Source organism: Theropithecus gelada, chromosome 3, assembly GCF_003255815.1.
Source record: "Theropithecus gelada isolate Dixy chromosome 3, Tgel_1.0, whole genome shotgun sequence".
Lineage (NCBI taxonomy): Eukaryota > Metazoa > Chordata > Mammalia > Primates > Cercopithecidae > Theropithecus > Theropithecus gelada.
In genome coordinates, this window is record NC_037670.1 from 65,092,432 (window position 1) to 65,107,064 (window position 14,633).

Below are 14,633 nucleotides of genomic sequence, written 5' to 3' on the forward strand. Positions count from 1 at the left end.
TCTACATTTTAAGCATGAAAACAATATTATTTGTAGATACACATTTACATAGTAAAGTATCAAAAATAATGAGAATAGAGTATATCAATTTTCAGGCTGTAGTTATCTGTGGAAAATAAGAGAGAGGGCTGAGATTCAGGATACCTGGGGGTCTACCATTGTATTTCTGATATTTTCTTTATTAGAAAAGCACTGAAGCAAACACAGCAAAACATCCAGATTTGCTATAGAAAAGTGGTAGGTACATGGGAGGAGGGGTCTTTGTATTATTCAGTGGGTTTGACATATGGTACAATTAGGCCCTTGAAGCAGAGAGGCGGATGCGTGTCCATGCCCTGGCTGGACGTGGTGGCCATCTGCATTATGAGGTGTCACGGAGGATGATGCAACAGAAGACTCAGAAGCTTTACAAAATTCCTTCTTCAAGAAGAAACACCCGTGGAGGAAGAAGACATTAAACAAAACAAATTTAAAAACTGTATGTATAGCTTCATGTTTTTAATAAAATAGGAATGAGGACAAATGTTGCTCTTCATCCTACCAGCTGTTTGTTCTTTGGTAGGGGATCATGAGTGGAAAAGCAAAGGCAAGAAGGGCTGCCATGTTTTTTAGAGGTTGCTCTGAAGACGCCAGCGGTAGCACCAGTGGCAGCACTTTGCTATCAGAGGATGAAAACCCTGATGCGAATGGGTAGGTAAACACGGCAGAATGGTGTGCCTGAAATTGTAGGTTGTATGTGTTACATCTGTCACTTGTGTCCTGTTCACCTGTTACCTGTTACCTGACAGACAGTGTTTTCCTCCTTTATAGAGAAAATCATTTCCAAATAGTTTCCTTTGAAGGTTTCTCTTGACCACAGTACTTACGCTTGATCACAATACTTCTATGTCAACAGTATCTGGATTAATAACAGCAGACTGGGGACAAGGATTAAGAAAGGAAAGCCATCCTGTTTAAAAGAATGAGCTGCAGCAGCAGGAACTTAAAACCATCCAGATAATTCACTTTTTTTTTTTTTTTTTTTTTTTTTTTTGTCATTGGCCTCGCTTGTATAGTCTTGGTGGTATGCAGAGCTTAGCACCGGGCTCAGGACTCTGGGCGCAGAGGGGCATTTATTACATTCGCGGGTGATAATTGACTAAAGACTCTGGTAGGGGATGCGTATTTTGAGTGAATCACCCTGTTTCCTCTAGTGAGAACATATGTGGGGATTATTGTAGCAGGGAATCCAAAGACCCTAAACCTATTTACAAACGCCCTGCCCATGTGCTGCCTGCTGGAAAAACAAAAACTTTATTAGAAAAGCACTGAAGCAAACACAGCAAAACATCCAGATTTGCCATAGAAAAGTAGTAGATATATGGGGTGGGGGGCTTTGTATTATTCAGTGGGTTTGACATATGATACAATTAGGCCCTTGAAGCAGAGAGGCAGATGCGTGTCCATGCCCTGGCTGGGCGTGGTGGCCATCTGCATTATGAATGGTGATGAAATAACCTTCCTATTGGTAACAATGAAGCACTTGCACAGAAACAAAACTATCAATAAAAATAAAAGGAATACTACAAAGTTATTAGTACAAGTAGAGCAGCATTTCAAAATCACATTAATAACAAAATATGCTTGCCCCAAGTGGCAGAATCCCACTGGCTGGGCGAAGGCACCGAAGGAATTTTGCAATGCAGAGCCTGGCAGCAAGTTTTCTAGTAGAAAAAAAAAAAAAAAAAAAAACACTGGAATTAATCTTTGGTAAATATGGTAATGTGATAATTTTCATTTAATGCAGCCCACCAGAAGAGCTCTTATAGACCACAATTGACCTATGAACAACTTTTTTATACAGTGGACCCCTTACCGCTCTCCACATCTCCAATAATAGTTAAAAGGAAGAGGTTTCAGAATATACTTCCCTGGAGGGAAGAGAATTAAGAAAATTCTCTTCTTAGTTGCTTTCCACACTGTCTCACACTCTTGGATGGCTAATAGGCATGACTGCTTTATGTAGGGGAGATAAGCTACTTAAAGATTCTGTTCTGGGAGAATTAGGTGGCCCACTCTAGTGAATACAGTTAACAAATGATTCATCTTATGTGATTTTTCTTATGTTTTAAGTAGAAATTTTTAGTTTGCCAACTTGTAATACTTTATCCAGAAGTTTACAACTTTCACCTTAGTTCAATGTGATCATTTTAGCTTCCCTCCCCATCCACCCTTTAGGGCTTTTTAAAAGGTTGGATGTGAAAAGGTTATCATTACAACCACTTTGTAAAACTGAGCAAAATCTACTGCAACGGATTATGCATGTATCCTATGACCCAGCAATGCCTCTCTTGAGAATATACTTAAATGAAATACATATTTGTCTTCATCAAAAACCATGTACAAGAATGTTCATAGCTGCATTGCTTGTAGTAATATTTATAACTCCATCGTTTATCATAGCCCCGAACACCCATCAATGTTAGGATGGATAACCACATGGTATAGTCACACAATGAAATACTATACAGTTAGAAGAATGAATGAACCACAGCTATACACAACAGCACAGTTGACTCTCACAGACATAAGGCTGGGAACAGGAGGCAGACAGATAGGGCCCATACCCGCATGGGTCCATTTATAGATGGTTCAAACCCAGCAAACCTACTTAATGGGGATAGAGCTCAGGAGAGCAGGTACCTTCAGAGGTGGGAGGTATAGGGTTGATGAGGGCACAAGATGGGCTTCTGATGGGCTTGGTGTATTTATCTGCTCGGGCTGCAACAATAAATACCACAGACTTGGTGGCTGAAACAACAGAAATTTATTTTCTCGCAGTTTTGGAGGCTAGGAAGTCCAAGATTCCAGCTGATTTGGTCTCTAGTGAGGGCTCTCTTCCTGGATTGCCTTCTCACTGTGTCCCCATGTGACCTTTCTTCTGACTGCACAAAGAGGGAAAAAGTTCTAGTCTCTCTTCCACCTCTTCTAAGGACAACAATCCTGCTAGTTTAGAGTCCCACTGATAACCTCTTTTACCCTTAATTAGCAACTAAAGACCCTATCTCTAAATACAGTAACAATGAGGGTAGGGCTTCAACAAATGAATGTGTGTGTGGTGTGTGTTTGTGTTGGGAGGAGGAGTGCAATTCAGTTCACGGAACTGAGTATGCTCAATTTCCAGTCCTGGGTGAGGTTTCATGGATGTGTTCATTCTGTGAAGCATCACTGGGCTGTACAATTATACAGAAAAGAACACAAATCGTATTTCTATAGCATACTATACTTCAACACAGAGTAGGAAAAAAGGTCATGATGACTTCAAAGAATTTTATCAGATATTTGTTAATTGTCATAGTTTTTTATCTTAATACCGAATTTCCATAAAATTAGAGCCTGATTTTTATTTTTTTTCTTTTTTCGTAGCTAATTCTACATTTGAGACCTCTAGAAAACCGCCTTTGTTTTTTTCTTATAAGCATTTTAAGAATATAAATAGACATATACTAGCATAAGCATTGCATATGTGAAAGCGAGAGGTATGACTAAATCTATGTGCTCACATATATGCTGGTAAGTGTGTATCATCACGAAAATGATCTCTTGATTTAAAAAATAGTGGATTGGAAATTAAAGTAATTCATAGGCTCAACCTAGATTAAGCAAGAATGAGAATAATTAAGTTTGTTGACTTAGGAGTAGTGGCTAAAGTCCAAGTTAAATGCATGATGTTGTTAAATTCTTTTTCTAATCATTGTTTTTATTCTTTTAGGGCAACTCGATCATGGAAGATTATTCTAAGTACAATGTTTACATTGACTTTTCTTCTTGTAGGTAAGTCTTCCTAAGTAATGATCCTTAAAAACCATTTCTCTATATGTCTGCCTGGTGAGAGAGATCTCAACAGAATGACTCATATTTGTAAATAAATGCCACGGAAAGTGCTGGAGGTGACTGCACATTATCAAAGCTTTTTTGTTTGTTTTTTATTTCTGATTGTAAAGGTAATATTGGCTTTTAAATAGAAAATTTAGAAAGGACCTTCTTTTCTTTTAGAATTGTGGTTTGCTTTTTGCAAATTTTGTAGTCATATATGTTGCTTTAAAGTTAAGGATTTCTAATATATTTATTGCAAACATATTATACATTTTACCTTTTCTAAATTTAAGTGACTGCACTTGGGAGATTTTGACAACCAGAGACTGTTGCTCATCACACAGTTCCCCAAAAAATTATTGCAGAATGTGCAGTGTGTAGTTTCATATTGAGAAATATCACAATCCACAACCCCTAGCACACTGGAAATTTGTTCTTTAATATATTGACAACTTAAGGCATGGATCTTGCATTAAAATCAAAGTTTCAACCCAGTTATTGTTATAAAAAAGATCATAAAGCGTGTGATCTTTCTTATCTGACTTCTTTCACTTAGCATAATGTTTTTAAGGTTCATCCATATCCTAGCATGTTCTTCATTCCTTTTTGTAGCTAAATAATATTTCATTGTATGTATATACCACATTTTATTTATCCATTTACCTATTCATGGACATTTAGAGTGCTTTTATCTTTTGGCTATTGCGAATAGTGATGCTGTGCATAAGTGTGTACGTGTGCTTATTTGAACATCTGTTCTCAATTCTTTCAAGTATATACCTAGGAATGAGATTTCTGGGGAGGGACCACCACACTGTTTTCCTCAATGGCTGCACTATTTTACATTCCCACAAGCAGTGTAGGAGGAGTGCTATATTTTGGATATCTGTCCTCCCAAATCCCATGTTGAAATCTGACACCCAATGTTGCAGGTGGGAGCCTAATGGAAGGCCTTTGGGTCATGGGGACAGATTCCTCATGAATCACTTGGTTACATCCTTGTAGTAATGAGTTGTCACTCTATTAGTTCTTGTGGGAGCTAATTGTTAAAAAGAACCTGACTTCTCCCAACTCTCTCTTGCTCCCTCTCTCACCATGTGGTCTTTGCACATGCTGGCTCCTTTTTGCTTTCCACTATGAGTGAAAGCAGCCAGAGACCCTCACCAGCTGTAGATGCTGGTGCCGTGCTTCTTGTACAGCCTATAGAACTGTGAGCCAAATAAACCTCTTTTCTTTATAAATTGCCCAACCTCAGATATTCCTTTACAGCAACACAAATGGATTAAAACAAGAAGTCCGATTTCTCTACATTTCCACTAACTTTTTTTTTTCCTTTTTTTTTTCATTACAGCCATCCTGGTGGATGAAAAGTCATGTTTCATCATGGTTTTATTTCTCTAATGACTAATGATGTCAAGCATCTTTTTATGTGCTTATTGACCGTTTGTATGTGTTCCTTGGAGAAATGTCCATTAAAGTCTTTTGCTCATTTTTGATTAAGTTGTTTGTCCTTTTGTTGTTGAGTTGGAAGAGTTTTTTATGTATTCCAGATACTAAACCCTTCTCAGATATATCTTTGAAAATATTTCTTTCATTCTGGGTTGTCTTTGCACTTTCTTTATACTGTCCTTTGATACACAAAGGTTTGTAATTTTAAGGGTGTCATATCCAAGAACCCATTGCTAAATCTTTTTTGAAGAGTTTTGTGGTTTTAGCTCTTCTAATATTTAGGTAATTGACCCATTTTGAGTTCATTTTTTTATATGATGCAAGGGATCCAACTTCATTTTTTGGCATGTGGAAAGCCTGTTGTCCCAGGACCATTTGCTAAAAATATTACTCTTTCCCTATAGGGATCTTTGAATGCCTTGTCCTCCTTTCCAAAAACTGAATTGGCTATAGTTGAGTTAGTTTATTTCTGGATATTCTAGCCCATTGGTCTATATGTCTATCATTATCCAGTATCATATATGTCTATCATTATCTAGTATCATGCTGTTGGGATTTTGATAAAGATTACTTGGAATCTGTGGACAGCTTTAGGTAGTTTTGCCATCTTAGCAATAGTAAATCTTCCAATTCATGAACACAAGTTGTCCTTCCATTTATTTAGGTCTTCTTTATTTCTTTCAGCCATGTTTTATAAATTTCAGTTTTGATTCTAAAGTAAATCTCTTGTAAGCAGCATATAGTTGAATCATGTTTTTAAATTCATTCTGCCAGCCTCTGCCTTTTGATTGGAAAGTTTAATCAATTTTCATTTACATTAATTACTAATAAGGAATGACTTACTTCTGCCATTTTTCTATTTTTAGAAAATCTATACCTTCTATCTTTTTGTTCATTTCCTTCTTTACTGCCTTCTTTTGTGTTTAATTGCTTTGTAGTAGTGTACTGTTTTGATTCTGTTCTCTTTCATTTTGTATTTTTTCTAGATATTTTCTTAGTGGCTACCATGGGGATTTCAACTAAGACCCTACATTTATAACAATATAGTTTAAATTTATACCAAATTAACTTTAATAGAATACAAATACTCTGCTCCTATTCAGCTCTGCTCCTCTTTTTTTTTCCTCCTTATGATCTGTATTCACTGGGAGTTACTCCTCTTTATGTTGTCAGAAATTACATCTTTACACATTGGGTACCCATAAGCATAGATGTATAATTATGTTTTATAAATTTGTCTTTTAAATTATGTAGGAAATAAAAAAAGGAGTTACAAACCCAAAACAATAATACTGGTTTCATATTTACCTCTCTATTACCGTTACTGGAGATTTTGATTGCTTCATGTGGCATTGAGTTACTCTCTATGTCCTTTCACTACAGCCTGAAGGAATCCCTTTAGCATTTCCTGAAGGGTTGGTCTAGTGGTAGAGACACCATGAGCTTTTATTTATCTTAGAATATGTTAGTTTTTTCTTCAGTTGGGAGAATAGTTTTCTCATATATAGAATTTTTTTTCTTTTGGCACTTTAAATATGTCATCCCACTCTCTTCTGGCCTCCATGGTTTCTGAAGAAAAAATCAGGTGATAATCCAACGAAGACTTCCTTCTATATGACAAGGCATTGCTCTCTTTCTGCTTTCAAGATTCTCTCTGTGTTTTTGTCTTTCAACAGTGTGATTATAATAGGTTTCAGCATGAGTCTTTTTAAGTTTGTCTTACTTGAAATTTGTTGAGCTTCTTGGATGTGTAGATTCATGGCTTTTTATCAAATTTGGAACTTTTTCAGCTATTATTTCTTTAAATATTATTTTCTTATTTAGAATTCAAAAATTTTTAAATTTTTGTGGGTACATAGTATATATACTTATGGGGTGCATGAGATGTTTTGATACAGGCATGCAATGTGAAATAATCATATCATGAAGAATGGGGTATCCATCCCCTCAAGCATTTATCCTTTGTGTTGCAAACAATCCAATTACAATCTTTTAGTTATTTTAAAATGTACAATTAAGTTCCTCTTTTTCCGGCTGGAACCATGGAGGGTGCGGAATAGAAGAAGAAGGTTCCTGCTGTGCCAGAAACCCTTAAGAAAAAGCGAAGGAATTTCGCAGAGCTGAAGATCAAGCGCCTGAGAAAGAAGTTTGCCCAAAAGATGCTTCGAAAGGCAAGGAGGAAGCTTATCTATGAAAAAGCGAAGCACTATCACAAGGAATACAGGCAGATGTACAGAACTGAAATTTGAATGGCGAGGCTGGCAAGAAAAGCTGGCAACTTCTATGTACCTGCTGAACCCAAATCGGCGTTTGTCATCAGGATCAGAGGTATCAATGGCGTGAGCCCAAAGGTCCAAAAGGTATTGCAGCTTCTGCGCCTTCGTCAAACCTTCAATGGAAACTTTGTGAAGCTCAACAAGGCTTCGATTAACATGCTGAGGATTGTAGAGCCATATATTGCATGGGGGTACCCCAATCTGAAGTCAGTAAATGAGCTAATCTACAAGCGTGGTTATGCCAAAATCAATAAGAAGCGAATTGCTTTGACAGATAACGCTTTGATTGCTCGATCTCTTGGTAAATATGGCATCATCTGCATGGAGGATCTGATTCATGAGATCTATACTGTTGGAAAACGCTTCAAAGAGGCAAATGACTTCCTGTGGCCTTTCAAATTATCTTCTCCACGAGGTGGAATGAAGAAAAAGACCACTCATTTTGTAGAAGGTGGAGATGCTGGCAATAGGGAGGACCAGATCAACAGGCTTATTAGAAGAATGAACTAAGGTGTCTACCATGATTATTTTTTGAGTCTCGTCAGTTTAATAAACAGTACCTGCTCTCAAAATGAAAAAAAAAAATGTACAATTAAGTAATTTTTTACTGTAGTCACCTATTGTGCTGTCAAATAGTAGGTCTTATTTATTCTTTCTATTTTTCGTACCTATTAACCATCCTCACCTCCTCTGTCTTCAACACTACCCTCCCCAGCTTCTGGTAATCATCATTTTACTCTCTATGTTCATGAGTTTAATTGTTTTAAATTTTAGCTCCCACAGATAAGTGAGAATATGTGATATTTGTCTTTCTGTGCATGATCTATTTCACTGAACATAATGATCTCCAATTCCATCCATGTTGTTGCAAATAACATTATCTCATTCTTTTTATGGCTGAGTAGTACACCATTGTGAATATGTACATTTTCTTTATCCATTTATCTGCTGATGGACACTTAGGTTGCTTCCAAATCTTAGCTATTGTGAATAATGCTGCAACAAAAGGGAGTGCAGATATCTCTTTGGTATACTGATTTCCTTTATTTTGAGTATATTCCCAAAGTGGGACTGCTGGATCATATGTTAACTCTGTTTATCATGTTTTGAAGATTCTCCAGACTATTCTGTATAGTGGTTGTACTAATTTACATTCCCACCAACAGTGTATGAGGGCTCTCTTCTCTCCACATCCTCTCCAGCATTTGTTATTGCCTGTCTTTTGGATATAAGCCATTTTAACCGAGGTGAGATAACATCCCATTGTAGTTTTGATTTTCATTTCTCTGACTATCAATGAAACAGGCACCTTTTCATATGCCTGTTTGCCATTTGTGTGTCTTCTTTTGAGAGATGTTTATTTGAATCTTTGGCCCATTTTTAAAATCAGATTATTTAGGGTTTTTTTCCCCCCCATAGAGCTATTTGAGCCCCTTATATATTCTTCTTATTAATCCCTTGTCAGATGGGTAGTTTGTAAATATTTTCTCCCATTCTGTGGGTTGTCTCTTCACTTTGTTGATTGTATCCTTTGCTGTCAGAAGCTTTTTAGCTGTGATCTCATTTGTCCATTTTTGTTTTTGTTGCCTGTGCTTGTGGGGTACTGCTCAAGAAATTTTTGCCCAGACCAATAACCTGGAGATTTTCCCCCAGTGTTTTCTTATAGTTGTTTCATAGTCTAAAGTCTTAGATTTAAGCCTTTAATCCATTTTGATTTGATTTTTATATATGGCAGGAGACAGGGGTCTAGTTTCATTCTTCTGCATATGAATATCTAGTTTTCCCAGCACCATTTATTGAAGAGACCATTTTTTCCCCAGCGTGTGGTCTTGGCACATTTGTTGAAAATGAGTTTTCTGTAGGGGTTCTCTATTCTGTTTCATCAGCCTGTCTCTCTCTTTTTAGGCCAGTACCATGCTGTTTTGGTTACTAAGCTCTGTAGTATAATTTGAAGTCAGGTAATGTGACTCCTCCAATTTTCTTCTTTTTGCTTAGAATAGCTTTGACTATTTGGGGTCTTTTGTGGTTCCGTATAAATTTTAGGGTTGTTTTTTCTATTTCTGTGAAGAATGTCATTGGTATTTTGATAGGGATTGCATTGAATATGTAGATTGCTGTGGGTAGTATGGACATTTAGCAATATTGATCTTCTAATTCATGAACATGAGTTATCTACTTTTTGTGTCCTCTTCAATTTCTTTCATCAGTGTTTTATAGTTTTCATTGTAGAGCTCTTTCACTTCTTTGGTTAATTCCTAGATATTTGATTTTATTTGTGGCTATCGTAAATGAGATTACTTTATTAATTTTTCAGATTGTTCACTGTTGACATATAGAAATGCTACTGATTTTTGTACATTGACTTTGTATCCTGCAACACTGCTAAATTTGTTTATCAGTTCTAATAGTTTTTTTGTGGAGTCTTTAGGTTTTTTCCTAATCTAAGATCATATCATCAGCAAGCAAGGATAATTTAACTTCTTTCATTGCAGTTTGGATGCCTTTTCTTTCTTTCTTTTGTCTGGTTGCTCTAGCTATGACTTCCAGTACTATGTTGAATAGCAGGGTGAAAGTGAGAAACCTTTTCGTGTTCCAGGTCTTTGAGGAAAGGCTTTCAGTTTGTTCCCATTCAGTGTGACACCAGCTATGAATCTGTCTGTCATTCATAGCTTTTATTACATTGAGATGTGTTCCTTCTATACCCAGTTTTTTTATGGTTTTTGTCATGGAGAGATGTTGAATTTTATCCAAATGCTTTTTCAGCATCAGTTGAAAACCATTATATGGTTTTTATCCTTCATTTTATTGATATGGTGTATCACACTGATTGATTTGCAGATGTTGAACCATTCTGCATCCCAGGGATAAATTCCACTTGGTCATGATGGATGATATTTCTATGTGCTATGGAATTCAGTTTGCTGGTATTTTGTTAAGGGTTTTTGCATCAATATTCATCAGAGATATTGGCCTGTAGTTTTCTTTTCTTTTCTTTTCTTTTCTTTTTAATGTGTCTTTGTCTGGTTTTCATATCAGGGTAATACTGGCACTGTAGAATGAGTTTAGAAGTATTCCCTCCTCCTCTCTTTTTCAGAATAGTTTGCATAAGGTTGGTATTAGCTCTTCTTTAAGTGTGTGATAGAATTCAGCAGTGAAGCCATGGGGTCCTGGGCTTTTCTTTACTGGGAGATTTTTTATTATGGCTTCGATCTCATTACTTTTTATTGGTCTGTTCAGGTTTTGAATTTCTTTCTGGTTCAATCTTGATAGATTGTATGTGTCTAGTAATTTGTCCGTTTCTTCTAGATTTTCCAATTTATTGGCATACAGTTGTTCATAGTAGCTAGTAATGATCCTTTAAATTCGTGCCGTACCAGTTTTAACGTCTCCTTTATTATTTCTAATTTCATTTGTATCTTCTCTTTATTTTTCTTAATCTGGTTAAAGGTTTGCCAATTTCGTTTAATTTTTCTAAAAACCTTTGTCCCATTGATCTTTTGTATTGTTTACTTCAATTTTATTTACTTCTGATCTTATCTTTATTATTTCTTCTACTCATTTTGGGTTTGGCTTGCTCTTGCTTTTCTAGTTCTTTAAGGCACATCATTAGGTCATTCATAGTATGTTTTTCCTCTTTTTCAATATAGGCACTTAGAGCTATAATATTCCCTCCTCATATGTCTTTTGCTGTATCCCATAGGTTTTGTTTATTTCTTCAAATATTCTTTCTGCCCCTTTCTCTCTTTCTCTCTCTCTCCTGTTACAACACATGCACAATGCATATGTTGATCCACTTCATGGTATCTGATAGGTCTCTTGGGCTCTGTTCACTTTTCACTTTTTTCTTTCTGTTCACAGACTCAATAATTTCAATAGCTCTATCTTTAAGTTAACTGATTCTTTCATCTGCCTTCAATAGACTGTTGAGCCCTTCTAGTAAGTTCTTCATTTTAGTTATTCCTCTTTCAGCCTCAGAATTTATATTTGGTTTCTTTCATAATTTATTTTTATCAATATCCTCATTTTATTCATACATAATCTTCCTGGTTTCCTTTAGTTCTTTGTTCATGGTTTCCTTTAGTTTTTGAACATATGTAGAATAGCTGATTTAAAGTTTTTGTCTCATCATTCCAATATCAGATTCCTCAGGGATGGTTTCTGCATTTTCTCCTTTTGAATGGGCCATACTTTCCTGTTTTATTGTATGCCATGTGATTTTGTAAATTGAGCATTTTAATATTATAATTAACAACTCTAGAAAACAGATTTTCCTATTTCCCAGGGTTTGCCTGCTGTTGCATGTTGAGGGCTGCAATCACTTGTTTGTTTAGTAACATTTTCAAACAATATTTTTTTTTCTTTTTTGAGACGGAGTTTTGCTCTGTCACCAGGCTGGAGTGCAGTGGCATGATTTCAGCTCACTGCAACCTCCACCTCCCGGGTTCAAGCAATTCTCCTGTCTCAGTCTCCCAAGTACCTGGGACTACAGGCAAGTGCCACCAAGCCCAGCTAATTTTTGTACTTTTAGTAGAGACAGGGTTTCACCATGTTGGCCAGAATGGTCTCGATCTCTTGACTTCATGATCCGCCCACCAAGGCCTCCCAAAACTATTTTTAAGATTGTATTTCTTGTCGTATATGTTTACTATTCCACTATCTCAGTGGTTAGCCACTGATTTAACACATATTTCCTTGAATTCCTGAATCCAGAGAGAGAGAGAGAAACAGAGACAGAGAGATTATTCTCTCAGTCTTTGCAGCTTGGCTCTAAGCTGGGACACTCCTTCAAGACTAAGCCAGGCCACCTACAACTCTGCCTTAGCCTTCACTTCCTGCTTATACACAATCTACAGATCCACCAGAGGTGCAACCCAGTATCTTCTTGAGGTCATTTATGAACATGTATCCAGTCCTAGAAATGCACATTACATTCTCTCTTTCCTAGTATATGATGCAGCAGTCCTTCTGATCCCTTTTTCCAGCAAGAGACTGCCTCTTTATTCATGGGCCTTTGGGTCTGTCTGCCACTTCCATCATCTACTGTCTTTTGTCCCAGTTGGGCTTGGGCAGTGTGTCTTTGAAGTCTTTCAATAGATATTGCCACTTCCTAGAAAGCTATGGGAGTGGAATAAACACAGGTCAGTTTCTGTGCCAGCCCCTCAGGGAACCACTAGATGGGTCAAAAAACATTGCCAAGGTATAAGAACAAGGTCTGTATTAAAGGGATGTGAAATGCTGTTCCTATAGTTGCCACCACCAGGTTGGGAAATGGAAGATGGTAGTCAGGTAAACAAAAATGCCACATGATCTGTTTCTAGAAACTAGCCCCCCTATCCTTAGTTATCTGGCTGCTGTAGGTTTTGGATTAGATTCCAGAGTTCTAAAAAATTTGATTCTGTCAATCTTTACCAGCTATATTGTTTATATGGAGGTTTGATTTTTTGTGTGTACTATTCCACCATTTTCCATGATGTCACCCAAGGATCTGATACTCTTAAGAGTATATATATTTTTCATGTTTAGGGAAATTCTTATGAATATATGTAAAATATTTTATGTTTCCAGAGAAACTCTTTAATCAGAGTTTGTCTTTTCTTTAACAGGACTCCTAAGTCATCAGTGGCTTAAAGAAACAGAGGTTCCTCAGAAATCCAGACAATTATATGCCATAATTGCAGAATATGGCTCAAGGCTTTATAAATATCAGGTGATGTTTTGTTAAGTCATTTTGTATATCACTCATTTGAAGTTTAATATGCTACAAGGTTAGTTCAACTTTCAATATGTTATCTTTGTGTTTTTTTTTGTTTTTTTTTTTTTGAGACGGAGTCTCGCTCTGCCGCCCAGGCTGGAGTGCAGTGGCGTGATCTCGGCTCACTGCAAGCTCCACCTCCCGGGCTCACGCCATTCTCCTGCCTCAGCCTCCTGAGCAGCTGGGACTACAGGCGCCCGCCACCGTGCCCGGCTAATTTTTTTTTTTTTTTTGTATTTTTAGTAGAGACGGGGTTTCACCGTTGTCTCGATCTCCTGACCTTGTGATCCGCCCGCCTCAGCCTCCCAAAGTGCTGGGATTACAGGCGTGAGCCACCGCGCCCGGCCATCTTTGTTTTATATTAGAATATCTAATAAAGTTAATGTAGGAAATGGAATTCTATTAAGTGGTTTCTATGGTTTGATTGTGACTGCCAAACCTCATGTCGAAATTTAATTGCCATTGTAACAGTGTTCAGAGGTAGGACCTTTAAAAAGTGATTGGATCATAAGAGCTCTGAATTAATGCCATTATCATTGGAATGCCAGACTCAACTGAAGAGTGGGCTCCTAATAAAAGGATGAGTTTGGTCCCATTTCTCTCTCTGTGTCACATGTTCCTGTGTCCTTTCATCCTTCTTCCAGGGTAGAATCTTCACCACATGCCAGTGCCATGGTCTCAGATTTCCAAGCCTCCAGAACTGCAAGCCAAACAAACTTCTGTCGTTTATAAATTACCCAGGCTGTGGTATTCTGTTATAGCAACAGAAAACAGACAAAGACAATAGCTTCATAGCTATGACATCCTAAAAATTCTCCACAGTTCCCCAAGAAAATCTCAAGCACAAATAAAATGGCAAATAAATCTTTATCATCAACTTCTGCCTGACACTGCCTGACACCAGACAGGAGTATGGCACTTCCCTTTATCCTGAAGCTAGTTAGATCTAAGTGGGCTTAGACTGAGGCCAGTCATTAAATGTCCTCTTTCTGATCCACCCCACCCCCAGCATTCCAGAATAAGACTTTCCCATCCTATGCTCAGAAACTCAGAAGACTGGAGGGAGGAGGGTGGCAGTGTAACCACCCAAAGGGTTCACCTTGCCTGTTGCCTTGACAGAGCCAATTTATCAAGACAGGAGAATTGCAATAGAGAAAGATTAATTCATGCAGAGCCGGTTGTGCAGGAGACCAGAGTTTTATTATTACTCAAATTAGTCTCGCCAAGCATTTGAGGATCAAAGTTTTTAAAGATAATTTGGCAGGTAGGGGTTTGGGAATTGGGGAGTGCTGATTGGTCAG

The 14,633-nt window shown here is 37.3% G+C and overlaps 1 protein-coding gene and 1 pseudogene across 3 annotated transcripts in view; both read left to right on the forward strand.

Annotated features, from left to right (window-relative positions):
- The first annotated feature begins 387 nt into the window (after nucleotides 1-387).
- Nucleotides 388-14,633, forward strand: part of SUN3 (Sad1 and UNC84 domain containing 3) — a 46,166-nt gene continuing 31,920 nt past the window's right edge. Inside the window, exons 1-4 of one of the 2 annotated variants that reach the window (XM_025379616.1) lie at nucleotides 388-690; nucleotides 3,752-3,813; nucleotides 11,972-12,069; nucleotides 13,184-13,287. In XM_025379616.1, coding sequence (XP_025235401.1) covers nucleotides 3,764-3,813; nucleotides 11,972-12,069; nucleotides 13,184-13,287 — 252 coding nt within the window. In that variant the 5' untranslated portion in view covers nucleotides 388-690; nucleotides 3,752-3,763. The remainder of the gene's footprint in view (nucleotides 691-3,751; nucleotides 3,814-11,971; nucleotides 12,070-13,183; nucleotides 13,288-14,633) is intronic. The other variant, XM_025379615.1, reaches the window with a different exon arrangement.
- On the forward strand, nucleotides 7,347-8,165 carry LOC112620777 (annotated as a pseudogene). The gene has a single exon (XR_003118591.1). The product of XR_003118591.1 is annotated as a 60S ribosomal protein L7 pseudogene (transcript).